Source organism: Dermacentor variabilis, chromosome 3, assembly GCF_050947875.1.
Source record: "Dermacentor variabilis isolate Ectoservices chromosome 3, ASM5094787v1, whole genome shotgun sequence".
Classification (NCBI taxonomy): domain Eukaryota; kingdom Metazoa; phylum Arthropoda; class Arachnida; order Ixodida; family Ixodidae; genus Dermacentor; species Dermacentor variabilis.
This window is the reverse complement of record NC_134570.1, coordinates 97,359,616-97,374,934: the sequence shown is the minus strand read 5'-3', so window position 1 is coordinate 97,374,934 and position 15,319 is coordinate 97,359,616. Positions and strand designations below refer to the sequence as shown.

General features: G+C 46.4%; 1 protein-coding gene across 1 annotated transcript in view; it reads left to right on the top strand.

Annotated features, from left to right (window-relative positions):
- The window catches only part of sno (Protein strawberry notch), a 99,451-nt gene that overhangs the window by 7,216 nt on the left and 76,916 nt on the right, over positions 1-15,319 (top strand). Inside the window, exons 3-5 of the mRNA XM_075686001.1 lie at positions 1,676-1,990; positions 3,449-3,530; positions 6,542-6,751. Coding sequence (XP_075542116.1) covers positions 1,676-1,990; positions 3,449-3,530; positions 6,542-6,751 — 607 coding nt within the window. The remainder of the gene's footprint in view (positions 1-1,675; positions 1,991-3,448; positions 3,531-6,541; positions 6,752-15,319) is intronic.

Genomic DNA, 15,319 nt, shown 5'->3' with positions numbered 1-15,319 from the left:
AGCTGGACAAATTCATCACTGCCACTTCCAGTGCGTCCTTTTCTTCAGCTGCTTGTTGTGCATCTCCAGAAAAGAAAAAACAGTTTTTTTTCCAATTGTTTGTTAAAAATCAGTGTGGGTAAAGTTGCACGTAATGACTTCATAGAATGACTCATTTTGATGACCATGAGATCAATGAATGAACCTATACTGCTTGAAATGGTGTGGTGGTGTGTGCCATCAGGTGGACAAATCTCCTTACAATAGGTAGATATGGCGAAAGCAGCGGCAGCGCTGGCAAAAGAAATGTGAACATCTTGGACATGTGCAGAAAAGAATTTCCACCAGCCTTGCGACTTGTCGCTCTATTTTTGCTTCCCAAGGGGGAATGAGGCCTAAGAAAGTAATATTCTGTTTATGAAGCCAATGTCCCTGCGGTTCATGTTATATGAAGCGTCGGATTATTTTTATCGTAATATGCGCCCCAGCGACGGCTCCCTCCAAGCGACAGAAACTGATTTCAAAGGCCATGCTTTTGCTGGCTGCATGTGCCAGGCTTTCTTCTTTAAGCCAAGCTAAGTAGTAGAATATGCCAGTAGTGCTGTTATTACAGTGCTGGCACCCATTTGCGGCACAATTCTTCGATGGCATTTTGTATCTCTCAGAGACCACAGAACTCGGGATACTAACTTGCAAACTCGTGCACTTACAACAGCCTTCATTTGTGCCGTGATGCATTGAGAAGCCCTGCTGCTCCACACCTTACCCTAAAGGCAGTATCAGGGACCATGGGAGTGTACAGGTCTTATAACAGGCCTAACAGAGTCTGCATCCCTGCACATTGGCAAACATGACATGCAAAAGTAAAGCACATGAGCAAAACAAAACAAGTATGCGCGTGCAAAGTTCAGGTGCTCTAATATTTAAAGGTGCATACCGTATTTATTGTGATATCGCATTAGTGACGTCGTGCGGCGACATGCCAGCGAAGCAGTGAAGTGTGCGCTGTTATCGTATCGACCACGTAGAGCGCAGATAAGGGTGCCACTTCATCTATTTAAAGAAAGCACTCTCGAAACAAACTGTTCTTTTCTTACTGCTTATCTGCTATCCGGGCGACAGTTACTACATTTATTTGAACATAATGCGAGGTTTTCCCCAAAATCCATAGCCTCAGTGTTGCCCCCCAACCTGTATGCAAGGCTTATAGATTCAGTTACTGTTTCAGTATGGCAGCAGCAGCACCACATTTTCGGTGATGCAGATTTTAGACTGCAGCACAAATTGTAGCAGCTAAAATACCTTGCCAGGTGAGGCACTATTGAATTTCTGCATGTATAACCCGCATAGAGAATTTGAACGATTCAACAGTAAAAAGCGGGTTCTGTGTGAATTTCACTTTAAGATGTAACTAAGGTGTGGCTTCATAGCAGGGCAGTGCGTGCTGCTGTAAAGCCACTTTTCAAGGGAATGTTTTCACCAATCCAATTTTGTTATCTCCCGAGAGGGGGCAGGCGTCGGGAGACTTCTGCGATTTGCGATTTTGAGCAATCCCTTCTGCTCTATGTAGGCTACTATATATCACCTGATGTCAGTGTGCATACTTAAGTTCTTTTTCTTCGGTCCCGTGACTGGCGGCTTACTCGCCATTTAATCTAATAAATGTGGTAAACTGACTGTGTGGTACTCATTTCAGCAAATTCCTCCGCACCTGATGAACTACCTGCCGCCACACATGATCCAGCAGATGGCACAGGCCATGGCCCAGCAAATGGCGCAAGCGATGGCTCAGCAGATGCCTTTCCACCAAGGAGGCTCTGGCAGCAAGTTCCCACCTGGAGGAGGTGGGCCCCCTGGCCCCGACGGGGCTGGCAAGGGTTCAGGTGCACCTTACTACATGGTTCCACCTTTTGGGTTCAAGGCCGGAAATGGATCGGCACTGCCATACCCCATATTTCGGCCACCTTTCGACATGAAGTACGGCATGGGACCAGCAGCTATGCCTGCCCAGGTGCGTGTGTTGCCTCACTGCATGAACAAGAGCATCACTTGTTCAGAAGTTCTTCGGCTTTTTGTAATACAGGACAAAGTAATATGGGGCTCGGGCTTCTTTGTGGAGACCCATATCTGCCCTAAGCTATGCATGGACTGTTATTGGATGCGTGGGGCTCTTTGAAAGATGTCTATAGTAACAAACTTGTACTGTTACCTAAGATTTGTTGTGCAGAAGTAAAAAGTCATCATCATCATCAGCCTGGTTATGCCCACTGCAGGGCAAAGGCCTCTCCCATACTTCTCCAACTACCCCGGTCGTGTACTAAATGTGGCCATGTTGTCCCTGCAAAGTAAAAAGTAATAGCCCAAATGTCTGAAGAAAAGTCAAGATAGGCAGGTGAATTGTAACGTCTCAGTGCTGAAGGAATGGCCTGCACCAATTCATGCTTGTGGAATATTCATGTACACCGCCCATTTTAAAACTCCCTGGACTAAATTGCGCTTGCACTGCCTTGGGATGAAAAGAAAAGACTGGAAATGAGATGTATGGTTGCTCATTCACCAGATAACTCGTAACAGCATTGTGAGCAATTAGAATGTTACTTGAAAGCTTTAATTTTGTTTTATTTAAACATATTGTGCATCTCTGGGAAAGTGCACTTATCAGCCTTTATTGGCGTCATTTGGTGTAAAGAAAAATATTGCATGCTGCATAGTAACTTTGTAGGCTGAAAGCTTTGCCAAGAGATGATGGCACTGGCCAACATGCTGCACTGTTGGCGCTGTGTACCAAGAGTCGGAGCCAAAGATTACACAAGCTCGACTAGGGGCTCTGCTAACAAAAGTGCTAAGGTCTGTAGCGCATCGGGCAACAAGGCTGGTCCCCAGAAGGGTGACTCTGCACTTTAGAATGTGGAGCAGAACACTGAGGATCTTTTTCTAGCGTAGCTGTAGGTGCGCACGACTGTCAGCACAGGTAAGCGCACACACCGCCCATGTGCCCTGTTTCAAAGGTAATCTGCTGCATGGGCAGAGAATGGGTGTGCCGAGATGGCATGGCATTACGTGTGCTTCTTCCGGCACATTTGTCATACTTATTGTTGTACTTATGGCTGTACTTATTTGCATAAAAAGTCCAGTTTCGATATAATGAAACAAATTGCCGATTTTACTGACTTTGTTATACTGAGCTTTAACCGTACATATCTTACTGAAGTTCAGTACTGAGGTAAAGTGTATTAATGAACTTTCCAGATGTCGTCGCACACACAAACTTTTGTGCAAGGAAGTCATTGCTTCAGCTTGCTGAGTTTGCAGAAGCTTGTTGTTACCAATTCCTGTGAGCCTAAAAGATTTAAGAGTGAGCAGAAATTTTTGTTAGATGGGGAGTATTGAAATTGCCTAGTAGATTATTTGTCTGGGAGGTGCTATTGATGACATCTGTACTGAGTAGGCAAGTGACCATGCATTGCAGGCTCAGCACACTGGAGAGGATGCTGAAGAAGAGGAAGAACTGGGACTGGCCGAGACGTACGCTGACTACATACCTTCTAAATGTGAGCCCTTAGTTTTCCATGCTACTGTCGAAACCCCTGATAACGTACGTGCTGCGACAATGAAATTCTTGCTTCAACGAAATATTTTTGTATCCCTGGCGAACACCCATAGGATTTAATGTATTTCGTACATCTCGTCAATGAAAGGTCGCTGTACTACAATCCCGCATCAGCGAAATATCCTGGAACGTAACCCCGCATATTACCTACTTGTGCAAGGCTAGCAGGCTTCAAAATGGGCTCAAATGCGATTGCTTTGCACTGAAATTAAGTAAAGTACCACCGCATTACAATTGCGTGGGTGTCACCATTTTTGTTTACAAAAACAACCAAGTGCCAGGAGTGATCGCGTGCGCCGGAAACACGTCATGGCCACGATCTTGTTTGTCGACCGCCCCTTTGAAGCGGTAGCATGTGGCTACCGACATGTGATCACGGTTTTTGCACACCTAGTGCAGTGTGTAATGTCCGCCTTAGCAAGAAAAATGCAGCAAAAACAAGGAAATCCACGTCCCACCGACGTGGAATTGTTTATGGTGCTTGAGATGGCGGTCGCAGCATGGAGTGCCACGAATCATTCCTGTGATTGAGCGATTGTCTGGGAATGCGCATTCCTTGCTTCAAGAACACTGATTTTGGTCCTACCCAACAGACATTGTATGCGGATTCGGTGCCAGACTTAGATTTGCACAAAGGATCTGTAATCTCGATTGACTGCTTTCAGGTATATGAGATAGGGTCACTTTCGTGCTCGGCGCTGGATGCGTCGGTCCCTACAGGCGACAGCGTGCGCTTGAGAAATGCTTCTGCATGCGTGGAGCGCTCTTGCTATGTGTCCGGTGCCGAGTTATGCAAAATCTCGCAAAAGTGATCATATCTCCGAAAGCAATACAGTCGAACCCGACTATATCGAACCCGTTTACATCGAATTATTCTATATATCGAACAATTTCAGGACACGATATAGTTACAATGAGTATATATCGCAAAAATTACGCTTACATCGAACAAAAATAGCAGCGACACCCGATATATCGAACTTCAAGCGGCGGAAAGTGCCCCCTGAAGTTGGCTTTCCCTCGTAGTGGCGGAGAAAATCCGGCTGCGCGGCTCCATCCAACCGCTCTCCCTACCGTGACCGCGCCCGACCGCGTTGCCTCGGACAAGCCGTCGGCACCCCCCCTGCAAAAAATGATCCTGGCCCGCCCACAGCGCTTGCTCAGACAGCCAATCAGATGCTCTTGTGCCCTCGTCATGCAAGATGGCGAAAGTGCGACTTGTCTCGCTGTTTTTGCGTGCGCCCTGTAGGCCTTCTCTCACAGTGTTGCCGTGATGAAGCGGAAGAATTTGCCTTTCGTCGTGAAGCTCGCAATCATAAATCGTGTCGAACGCGGTGAGAAGTCGGATGTCCCCGCAGAGCACAAGATTCCGAGGAGCACTCTTGGCGTGATCTTGAAGAATAAGGGAGAGATTAGGGCTAAAGCGTCCAAATTCGCGACCCGGTGCCTGTGGCGCCCGACCCGTACGCACGGCCGTGCACGAGTGGTTAATCTGAAATTGCTTCAGCCGTGCCGACTTCCGCGTGCTCGGTAATGACCGTAAATTCTGATGAATGCGACGAAGCCGTTGCCAGTGTTGCCGAAGTTTGGAGCGAACTGTCAGAATTTCCGGAAGCTGTTGACGAATCAACGGTGGATGAGTTTGTGAGCACAAATGACGTGTCGCGACCACGGGAGAGCCCGAAAACGAAGACTACATTGCCAACATCGTACCGAGCACAAGTGAAAGTGGGCACAATGAGGAAAGCAACGACGGTCTTTGGCCCACATCCTCCGAAGTGATTGGTGCGCTCGCACTAGTCCGGTGCTTCTGCGCGAATGCGGAAAGTTGCGGCCTCAGCTGCTCCGACTCCTTAATGTGGAAAAGCGCGTGCGTCGCAGGCAGCGAAATTGCCAAAGCAGAAGAAAATGCAGGACTATTTCGTGCGAAACTAAGCTAGTTTAATCAATAAAGTGATTTTATATATGGTATGTGCTTTAATGACATCCAATTATTTAGCAGGCTTATATCGAATTATGCTCTATATCGAACTGATAGGCGTTCTTTTTGCGAGTTCGATATAGCCGGGTTCGACTGTACTGAGAATACTGCTCTACATCAATGCTGCCACTGCTGATTGACGCATGTGGTGCACTTCGTACTGTTGGGAATGCAGTTCTATATCCTCGCAAGCTTGCCAAAGTAGGCAAACAGAGTTTTACAATAAAGTTTCGTTCTGCGAAGCACTGCCTATCTGTGCTGTATCATCTCGCAACAACGAAGTTCTCGCGAAAGCAAATTTTTTTGCGTTCTCTGCCAATTTCTTTATTGCAAGGTTGAACTGTACCCAATTTTTTGGGCCACTGCATTAAACATTGTGTTGGCATGCATTGTCTGAAGCATAGCACTAGTGGTAAGTCTGGCAGGATAGTAATCTTGTGTCGCTGCAAGTTACTTTATGCATCCAGATTGGCCTGCTTTTTTTGGGAGTCAGCAATGGCGGAATCAGTTGATTTTTTACCTCCAGCTTTTTCTGAAGGACTTGTGAAGTGGTAGGCATGCGTTAGCAGGCCTGTGGAGTGATGTGTCACCATTTGTGTCACCATGATTCCGCGCTGTTCATAATGCAGCAAACAAAGTTCGTATGGCACAGAAGTGCAATTGGTGCGTCGTTTTCATGTGCATGTCTCGCACAAAGGCCGCACAGTTGCATTCAGTAGGAGCTGCAACACGGTGCCCGTCGTTGAAGGGGCTCCAAGACTGCACAGCGCCACCAACATACAAAACAGTGTAACGACAGAAACCGTAGATTTCTTTGCGTTTTTCTTATATTGAGGTTTAACTGTAGTTGGTTTTCTCCAGTTCATTCTGACACACTGCAGTCTAGGAAGGGCTCTGCAAGGTTGCTTGCAACATTTTCCCAGAGTGCACTCTTTGTGAGCAAGCCGTGTCTCGTTCTCTCTTTGTTCCAGTGAAAATTGGAGAGCGGCACCCGGATGCTGTGGTGGAGACTAGTTCTTTGTCGAGTGTGCAGCCGCCGGCCGTGTGGTACAACCTGTCCATTCCGGAGGAGGTGATTGATCGCGCACTGCTGTCCGCACTCCAGCTGGAGGCAATTGTCTATGCCAGCCAGCAGCATGAAGTGCTACTTCCCGACGGGAGCCGAGCCGGATTCCTCATTGGTAAGCACTGGCCGTTCAGTTTGGATGGCCGCATGGCCTTGTCACAATATTGGAAAATTTGACGTGGTTGTCGGCCATGCCTGACCAGACTTGCCAGATAGTGTGGTGCAGGGGGCACAGTATTCTCAATTGTTGACTTTTGCGAGATTTCTCATGACCAGTACCAGATTGTGTCTGCGTCAACTGGCAATGGCATTCCTGACACTGTGCCAAGAATGCCATTGCTCCTAGGTGCCAACACGTCCATTGTGAGTCATGCGAAATCTCAAAAAAGTAATTGTATCATTGAAAGTGATCGATATGAGAATACTGCCCCAGTCCCCGGCGCACTTATTTATAGAACTGCTGTTAGAGGGGCAGTCACTGAGCAGGCTGGGGAGTACACTAAAAATTGTCGTTATAATAAGCGTGCTTAGACAATGCAACTAGATTTGATATTCTTTTTAAATTTTCATTGTTTCGTGTTTCTGGCAGCCAGTCAGTGTATTTGTTTGGGGCTTGTTGGGCCTCATAGTTGAAAGCACTGTTTTCTTTGCAACTATTTCGTCTGCCCATATTTTTCCTGTACTAAGAATTTGGATCTTGGTATCTGGGTATTCCTGTAACATCACGGTTTCTTTTAAGGGGGACACTGCTACAGTCGAACCCGACTATATCGAACCCGTTTGCATCGAATTATTCTATATATCGAACAATTTCTGGGCACGGTATAGCGTATTTATTCGCATAATGATCGCACTTTTCTTTTCAGAAAAATTGACGCAAAATCAGGAATGCGATCATTACGTGGGTTAAATTTCCCGCGAAAAGAAAAAAAAATTATTTTCGTCCCGCGTTTGCTGCGGGACACCAAAACAAAAATGGCAGCCGGCGGAGCAAGCCGAACGCATCGAACGTGATATTTTTTTCTTCTCGTGAGTACATTACGTGCATTGAAACAGTTTCTCCCATATTAGTAATGAATAATATCATTAATATTGGTAAGTTTCCGGCAATAACATAGCCATGTCCACTTTGAGGGGACAGAAACAGATGGGCGCGCTTAGCTGCCAGTGACATAGAAACACAGGGCCGGCATGCTGTGGAAACTGCGGCATCTGTCTTCACTACTATCCTAATACGGCACGTTTCCGCTGAGGGTGGGTGAATATCTTAGCTGTGTTAAAAGCATCGGCGTATGAATAGGGTAAACTTTTAACGTATCACTGTAAACGTGGCTACTATCGTTGCCGCTCGCGATTTGTTGCGTGCCCACTAGTGCAGATGAGAAGAATCGAAAGGCACCTTTTTTGTTGTTGTTGACGACAACCATTATAAAGCCTACACATAATAAAGGCAAGTTTGGTTGCAGCTTTTTTTTTAGTCATGGAAGTGCGGAAAGTGACAAAAGTAATGAAATCAGGCATCTACTTAAGAATGTTTGGTGTGTGCAGACCGCTTGGTTTGTCTTGAAGAGTCATTCACGTAGCGTTCGACAGATGGTAAGCGTGATCAATATTAGCTAGACTTGGCACACAACATATCGCTGTGGCAAGTTCGGGGTGCGATCATTACACGGGGGGGAAAAAAAATCGAAATTTGACGACAAAATTCACAGGTGCGATCATTACGTGAGTGCGATCATTATGCGAGTAAATACAGTAGTTACAATGAGTATATATAACAAAAACTACGCTTACATCGAACAAAACTAGCAGCGAATCTCGATAATCGAACGTCGAGCGGCGGAAAAGTGCCCCCAGAAGTTGGCTTTCCCTTGCGGTTGTGGGGAAACCTGACGGCGCAGCTCCTCCCACCCGCTCTCCCTACCATGACCGCACGGCTTCGGACGAGCCGTCGACACCCCCCTGCAAAAAATGATCCTGGCCCGCCCGCAGCGCTTGCTCAGACAGCCAATCAGAGGCTCTTGTGCCCTCGTCGTGCAAAATGGCGAAAGTGCGAGTTGTCTCGGTGCATTTCTGGTCCATTGTGTGTGTGCCTTGTGCGCCTTCTCCCGCAGTGTCGCTGTGATGAAGCGGCAGAATTTGTCTTTTGTCGTGAAGCTCGAAATCATAAATCGGGTCGAACGCGGTGAGAAGTCGGATGTGTCCCCGCAGCGTGAATGATTCCTAGGAACTCTCAGGATGGTCTTGAAGAATAAGGGGGAATAAGGGGGAAAGCGGCCAAACTCTCGCCCTGATGCCCGTGGCGCCCCGCGCGTACGCACGGCTATGTACGAGTGGTTCATCCGAAATTGCTTTAACCGTGCCAGCTTCCGCGTGCTCGGTGATGACTGTAAATTATGGTGAATGCGACGCAGCCATTGCCGGTGTTGCCGAAACTTGGAGCGAGCTGTCAGAATTTCCGGAAGCTGTTGACGAACCAACAGTGGACGAGTTTATGAGTGCAACTGATAGTGTCACGACCACGGGAGAGCCCGAAAACGAAGACTACATTGCCGACATCGTACCGAGTACAAGTGAAGGTGGGCACAATGATGAAATCAACGACGGTCCTTAGCCTAAATCCTCCGACGTGATTGGTGTGCTCGCACTAGTCCGGTGCTTCTGCGCGAATGCGGAAGGTTGCGGCCTCAGCTGCTCCCGGCTCCTTAGACAATGTGGAGAAGTGCGTGCGTCGCAGGCAGCGAATTTGCCCAAGCAGAAAGAAATGCAGGACTATTTCATGTGAAGCTAAGCTAGTTTCATAAATAAAGTGATTTTATAAATGGTATGTGCTTTTATGACATGCAATTATTCAGCATGCTTATATCGAATTATGCTCTATATCGAACTGATCGGCGTTTTTTTATGAGTTCGATATAGCCGGGTTAAACTGTATATAAATTATCTTCCTTATTTTCCCATCCATACTAATCAAACTCGCCGGTCTTATTGATATTTTTGCACTGATTTCAAATATTTGCTTAGTTTTGGTGTAGCTCAATTAGTAATAAAGATTTAGTTCCCTTTGTTTCTGGCCTCAACTAAAAATAAATGGCACGATAAAAAAATTATTTGTAAGGCATGGTTAGATAGCGTAAGGAGTAAGGTTTGAAGTATAGCAAACAGTTTTTTCATGTGACCATTAATAGATACGTTACAGCCCATTGAATGTAAGCCCACAAAATGTGGCAACGATGTGGCAGAAAATGTAGCAAAATAATTGATTTCTGAAATGAAAGGTAACAAATCTGCTTTCTATCTTTCATCGAGTACACATTATACTTCATTCTGCAAAAAGAATTTCAGTTCTGTTCTAGGTGTTGAGATATTTTTCCTCAATATTGCATGAGCCAAAATTTTGTGTTCTGAGAAAAGTGCAAAAAACAAACAGCACAATATTTAATGAAAATTAACAGTGGTTTTATACATATTTACACACATACATTCCTAATAACCCGCAGGAATGTAGTCGAATTGCCTGCTGCTGTTTAAATGTCGTCTCTTCAGTGCCCCTTGAACACCGTCGGCCAAGGAATGACTCCGAGCGCATTCTTTTTCTCTGCGTTTGTCCTTCTCAGCCATCCGTTTGTTGCTCATTGGGCTGGGATTCAGGCTGAGCTCGTTCAGGATTGCTGCCGATGTCCTCCTGCTGCCTGCGTTGAATAGTGATGCATGGCGTTCCTTTAGTGCAAGTGACCAGATTGTGGAATGTAAACTCATTATTGTTCTGAGTTTTACCTCTCTGCATTGCTCAGGAAGCTTTCTTTCCAAGAGGCGCTCATAAATTGGAAGCAATGGTCTGCACACATGAGGTGGCAAGTTATACCTGTGTTTGGGAGTAGGCTCGCCTCGAGTCTCGGGCACCAAGAATCTGGGCCCGTTGGGCGCAGACTGTGATTAGCGACTTTATCATTAGAAGTAATGTGGTAATATGTTGCCATCACAGCCTTGTGACTTGCCTCTACATCTCCTTTGTGCGATTTCAATGCCCAACCACAGTAACAGCTCAACTTTGTTGTGAGGTCACTCGTGAGCCTTCCTCTGCCACCAAGGTTCCCTGTCCCCTTGTGTTTTGGGATCAAGTTGCACAGGGCTGTGCCCATACGCTTTTGCACGTGGTTAACAGACTCTTCCTTTTCAATTTTTACGTAACCGTAGACATCAGCCTCTTGCAAAGCAGGAAAAGTGCGGCTGTTGCCATCAAATAACACAGTCGTGTAGCGAAGGCCACTTTTCTTGAGGGACCTCTTGAAAAGTGGAAGGCCAGCTTGCACCGCCATTTCTCCAGCCTTCTTGTCTGTGTTCTTTTGGCATAAATGGCTAGCCCTCCGAGCTGTGTACATTGGGTCATCCTTCTTTGGTCCCCGCTCGCAGCCAGCACAAAAATTGCAAAAAATATAGTCCTGCACGAGTTCCGAGAAAAGTTCGACAACTGCACCTACCCCTATACGAGATGAGTGTCCACGTGTCATCCACGAACCATCAAAGGATACGGCGATGATGTTAGCGTTTCCCAAGTTCAGCACAGTGTATAGTTGCTGAACCGACTGTGCACTTTCGGTCATAACTTCTTCGGCCGCACGAATTGCTGCAGGGGTCAATTTCTTTTTTCACGTATTTCTGCCACGTCTTGTTGCGGTGACCGCGGTTGGAAATGTTCATCACCGAAAAAATGTCATTAAGTGCTGTCTACTGGTTCCCAGTGCACTGCATAGCACGCGCTGCCAAAATATTTACAACGAACAGGTTCACCATGTGATCGCCGCTTACGCGCGGCAAGCTCCACGCGGACACGATGTCTCCACAGTTGGAACGTGAGAGTGTAAGTTTCACAGCAAGGCCATATTCTCGCTCACGTTTCTTGAACACACGTTGCTGCTATCACACACTGTGCACTTTGCAAACCTCAAAAGCTGGTTTTGCAGATCCAAATTGACGATCGTGAGAGAGGTGTCAATATCAGTCGATGTTCGATTCTTTGGACATGGAGGGGTGCGCCAAAATCGAGCAAACTGAAACAGTGCTCTTCAAGAGGAAAATGAGTTTCGTTACTTTTTACAGCTTCAGGGGTATGAAAGTCTTGTTTATGCTTTTACTTTGTGTTGTGCTTCAGTAAAATAATACTGTATTTACTCGAATCTAGGCCAGCCCCAATTCTAAGCCGACCTCCGAATGTTTGAAGCCATAAAAAATGTTTAAAAACTCACCTCGAATGTAGGCCAAACAAGAAACCTGGCGGCAGCATTCATAAAATGATAACAGCGTTTATTTAATGTGAACATGCCGAGCTCACTCTATGTCATCACCACCGTTAGCCTCGTCCCTATAGCCCAGCCCACACATACGCTTGCGGACGCGTGCAAGCTCGCGACCACGCGCCCATGCATGCGTAGACATTACAGCATCACACGCGTCGAAACGTGGCATGATCTCGGTGAACAGCTCCTCTCTGTTATTGCGCGCTTATCTTCCTTATCGCTGTCATCTCATCGTTGCGGGACACGCAGAAGTGTCTCTCATTGCCCCTTCCAACAAGAGACGTTTTTCTCATCGATGCTGTCGCCTGGCTTACTATGCCTTTGCGCATAGCACAACATTTAAAGCGAAAGCTTTACTGGCTGTGAACTTGCGATTTCGCTGTGGCGGTGCTCCGAGGAGGCGCATGACGTCACAATGCGCGCCTTGCCACGGATATTTCTCTCTCTCTCTCGCTCCCTAGTCACTACTGCGCATGCGCCACTAGTAACACCGAGCCACAGGTGTTCCGCCACTGCCGTTTGGTATGACGTCACACCGCATTACTCATCATTGCGCTCGCCTCTGCTCGCTTCGCCAGCTGCGTCGCATGCCTGATAACATGACGGAAGATTGAAAAGGAGAGCTCGCGTGCGCCGCAACCACAGTTGAAGCGGCAGTATGGACGGTGACAATTCTGATAAGCAGGAGGTGGCCTGGAATCGACATCAGGACGAGATGAAGAGGAAACGAATCGTCCAGGAAACGGACGAACAGCGCGCCGTACGACTGGCTAAGCGCCGCAACATAGCTAGACAACCAGACTAACCTGGACTTGCAATCAAGATTAACCAAGGCTAACAATGCTATGCCTTAGCTTTCGCTACGTATATCCTGGCATAGCTGAGCTAAGCCACTGCCAATTTTCCTTGAAAGCGGCACTGTAGTGTGTCATTATGGTAACGCCCCGCCACACGCCGATACCATAGAACCAGCTCCGATAGGACACAGGTCAAAGCTATGACTTCGCTCGTGTACTTTGGTTGGCTACTGGCCTGGCTAGTAGCAGCTGCGATACTGACTTTTCTAGATGGCGCTAACTATGGACCATATTTATCATTTTCATTTACAAATAGGTGCATTTTTTAAAAATCCTCAAATCAAAGCTGACCCTAGAGTTTTGTATATGATTATTTGGAAAAAACTATTGGCCTATATTCGAATAAATACGGTATCTACTTGAAATTTTGTTACTGTTGATGGCATGGAGGTGCTTCACATTTGCACATCGAGCAACCTGATGCGAGTCGCGTCATTAATGCGATGATGTACAGGTATGTTGCATGCAACATTAATTAGTTTGTCCGCGAACTTCCATGTTTCTAGTTGTAACCCCTCTGCTTAATGCCCTTGGGCAAAGCAAAGTATTTCTGAATAAAGAATAAACTTCTTACCATTAGCTGATTACTGGGTTACTGGAGGCGTAAGCGTTAGCTACTGAGTTGGTGACGCTTAGCATCAACCAGACAAGCACGGAGCTATTATTGCAGTAATTAAGTGTATTCTACTTTGCTGCTGGTGTATATATTTTGCAGCAAGTTAATTGTGAACACGTGGCCTCTTTAAATTGTTTTTGACAAGAACATCCGCGGGACACAAAAAACGTGTCTATAAGGCATTGTGGTTATACAACTTGTTAGGAGATCTCGCGACCAGCTTCCGATAAGCTGGTATTATGCAAATGCCATTGTGTATACAGTCGAATCTGCTTGTAGCAATATTCAAGTGCCAAGAAAATCCCATTGTTAAAACCGATTATTCTTATAACTGGGTTGCATGAAAAAGGCGTAAGAGATTTTTCTATTTTATTTCGTGCTCCCAGCTTGATTACCAGGCTCTAGGCAGGAGTGGGTAGTAAAAAAAACAACAACAAATGTGCGTCGAGTAGTACAGACATACAGAGATAGTAGGCATACACCACAAAATATGTAGGACAATATATTTTAACAGCATGTGAAAATTGAGAAAGAGCTTTAATTTAATAAAGCAGGTAGGATATATCGCTTGTAGAAGTAACAAAAAATTCAAAAGCCCAAGTAGAAACATTGGCACCATAAACAGCGGCAAGTAGACAACAGTTCATCACAAAGGAGCACTAAAAGAACAAAAGCACAAAGAGCATATCGGGTGAGGTACATATGCATTCCTGCATTATTTATATATGATGAACATATGAGATGTACATCGAACCATTTTAATTCGACAGAAAAAGTACAATATAAACCACTTATAGCAGTACTGGTTTTAACAATACTCAGATGTAAGAGTGAGCAGCACTGGCACTGTGAACATTTTTGTGTGTTCTATGGCAAAATAAACCATTTACTGCAATGTTGCCATGTTGCATAGCTGGTTATAACAATTAAACCTCACTACTGCGTGCCTGTGCCGAAGAAAAGGAAAGCAAAATCCAGGAAAATGATAGAGGCTAGAGCCACCACCACCACCCGCCTTTGTGCCACACACTATGCATGGCACGCCTATGTTGCATTGCTCCGTGCATTGTCTCCCTTGTGCGCCTCATCTTTTTTCCATTCCTTTGATGTCGGCACAGTTGAGTCCTCTCATGTATCGGAGGGGTGTGAGGGTGCCGGGAGAGGGGCGCCTGAGACCAGTGATGCGACAAAAGCATGCTGTGCGGTGTGTGGCACACAGGCAGGTGTGACAGTTCTCTTTTTAAGGCGAACGCCAAAGTGGCTCGTAGGCTGGCATTATGGCACCAAAATTGATTACTGTGCAGTCGAACCGTTGACCTTTGGTGTTAATTAAGGGCAAGTTAACTAAGACACAGTAAGGATAGTCTTAATTACCATGGGATTTGGTGTCAAAGAAGACAGAGGTAGTTAAGGCAAAATTAATAAGGATATACAGTCAACGACTAAATTTCTGGACGCCCAAATTTTCGGACATGCCTGATATTTCGGACGTCTTCGCGGCACCGCCATGAGCCCCATAGAATCAATGTATAAGGACATCTGAAGTTTCGGACGCTCGAACCCCCCGCCGTCCAATTTTCCGGACTTTTTGACGCGATGGAAGGTCCTTTGGCTCCTCGTGTAGCGCCCTTGCGAAGGAAATCGACTTGCAGCCGAATCATATCACCGCGTTCAACCACAACTAGCCGAATCTAGCCGTCACACACCGATTTGGTCTGGCCACGCTGGCTATGTTATTGCGGCACTTCCGCCTCCGGCGGAGTTTCCGGAGCGGCGCCATTTCGTTTGTTTGCGCAGGCCATGTTTTGGCTAGCGTGGTGTGTGGTTGTGCTGTTGTGTCAAGTGTGTTCTGCGATGCTAAGCCTACGTGCTTCGACGCTCGTCGGCGAACTCCACTGTTCGCAACTTCAGGA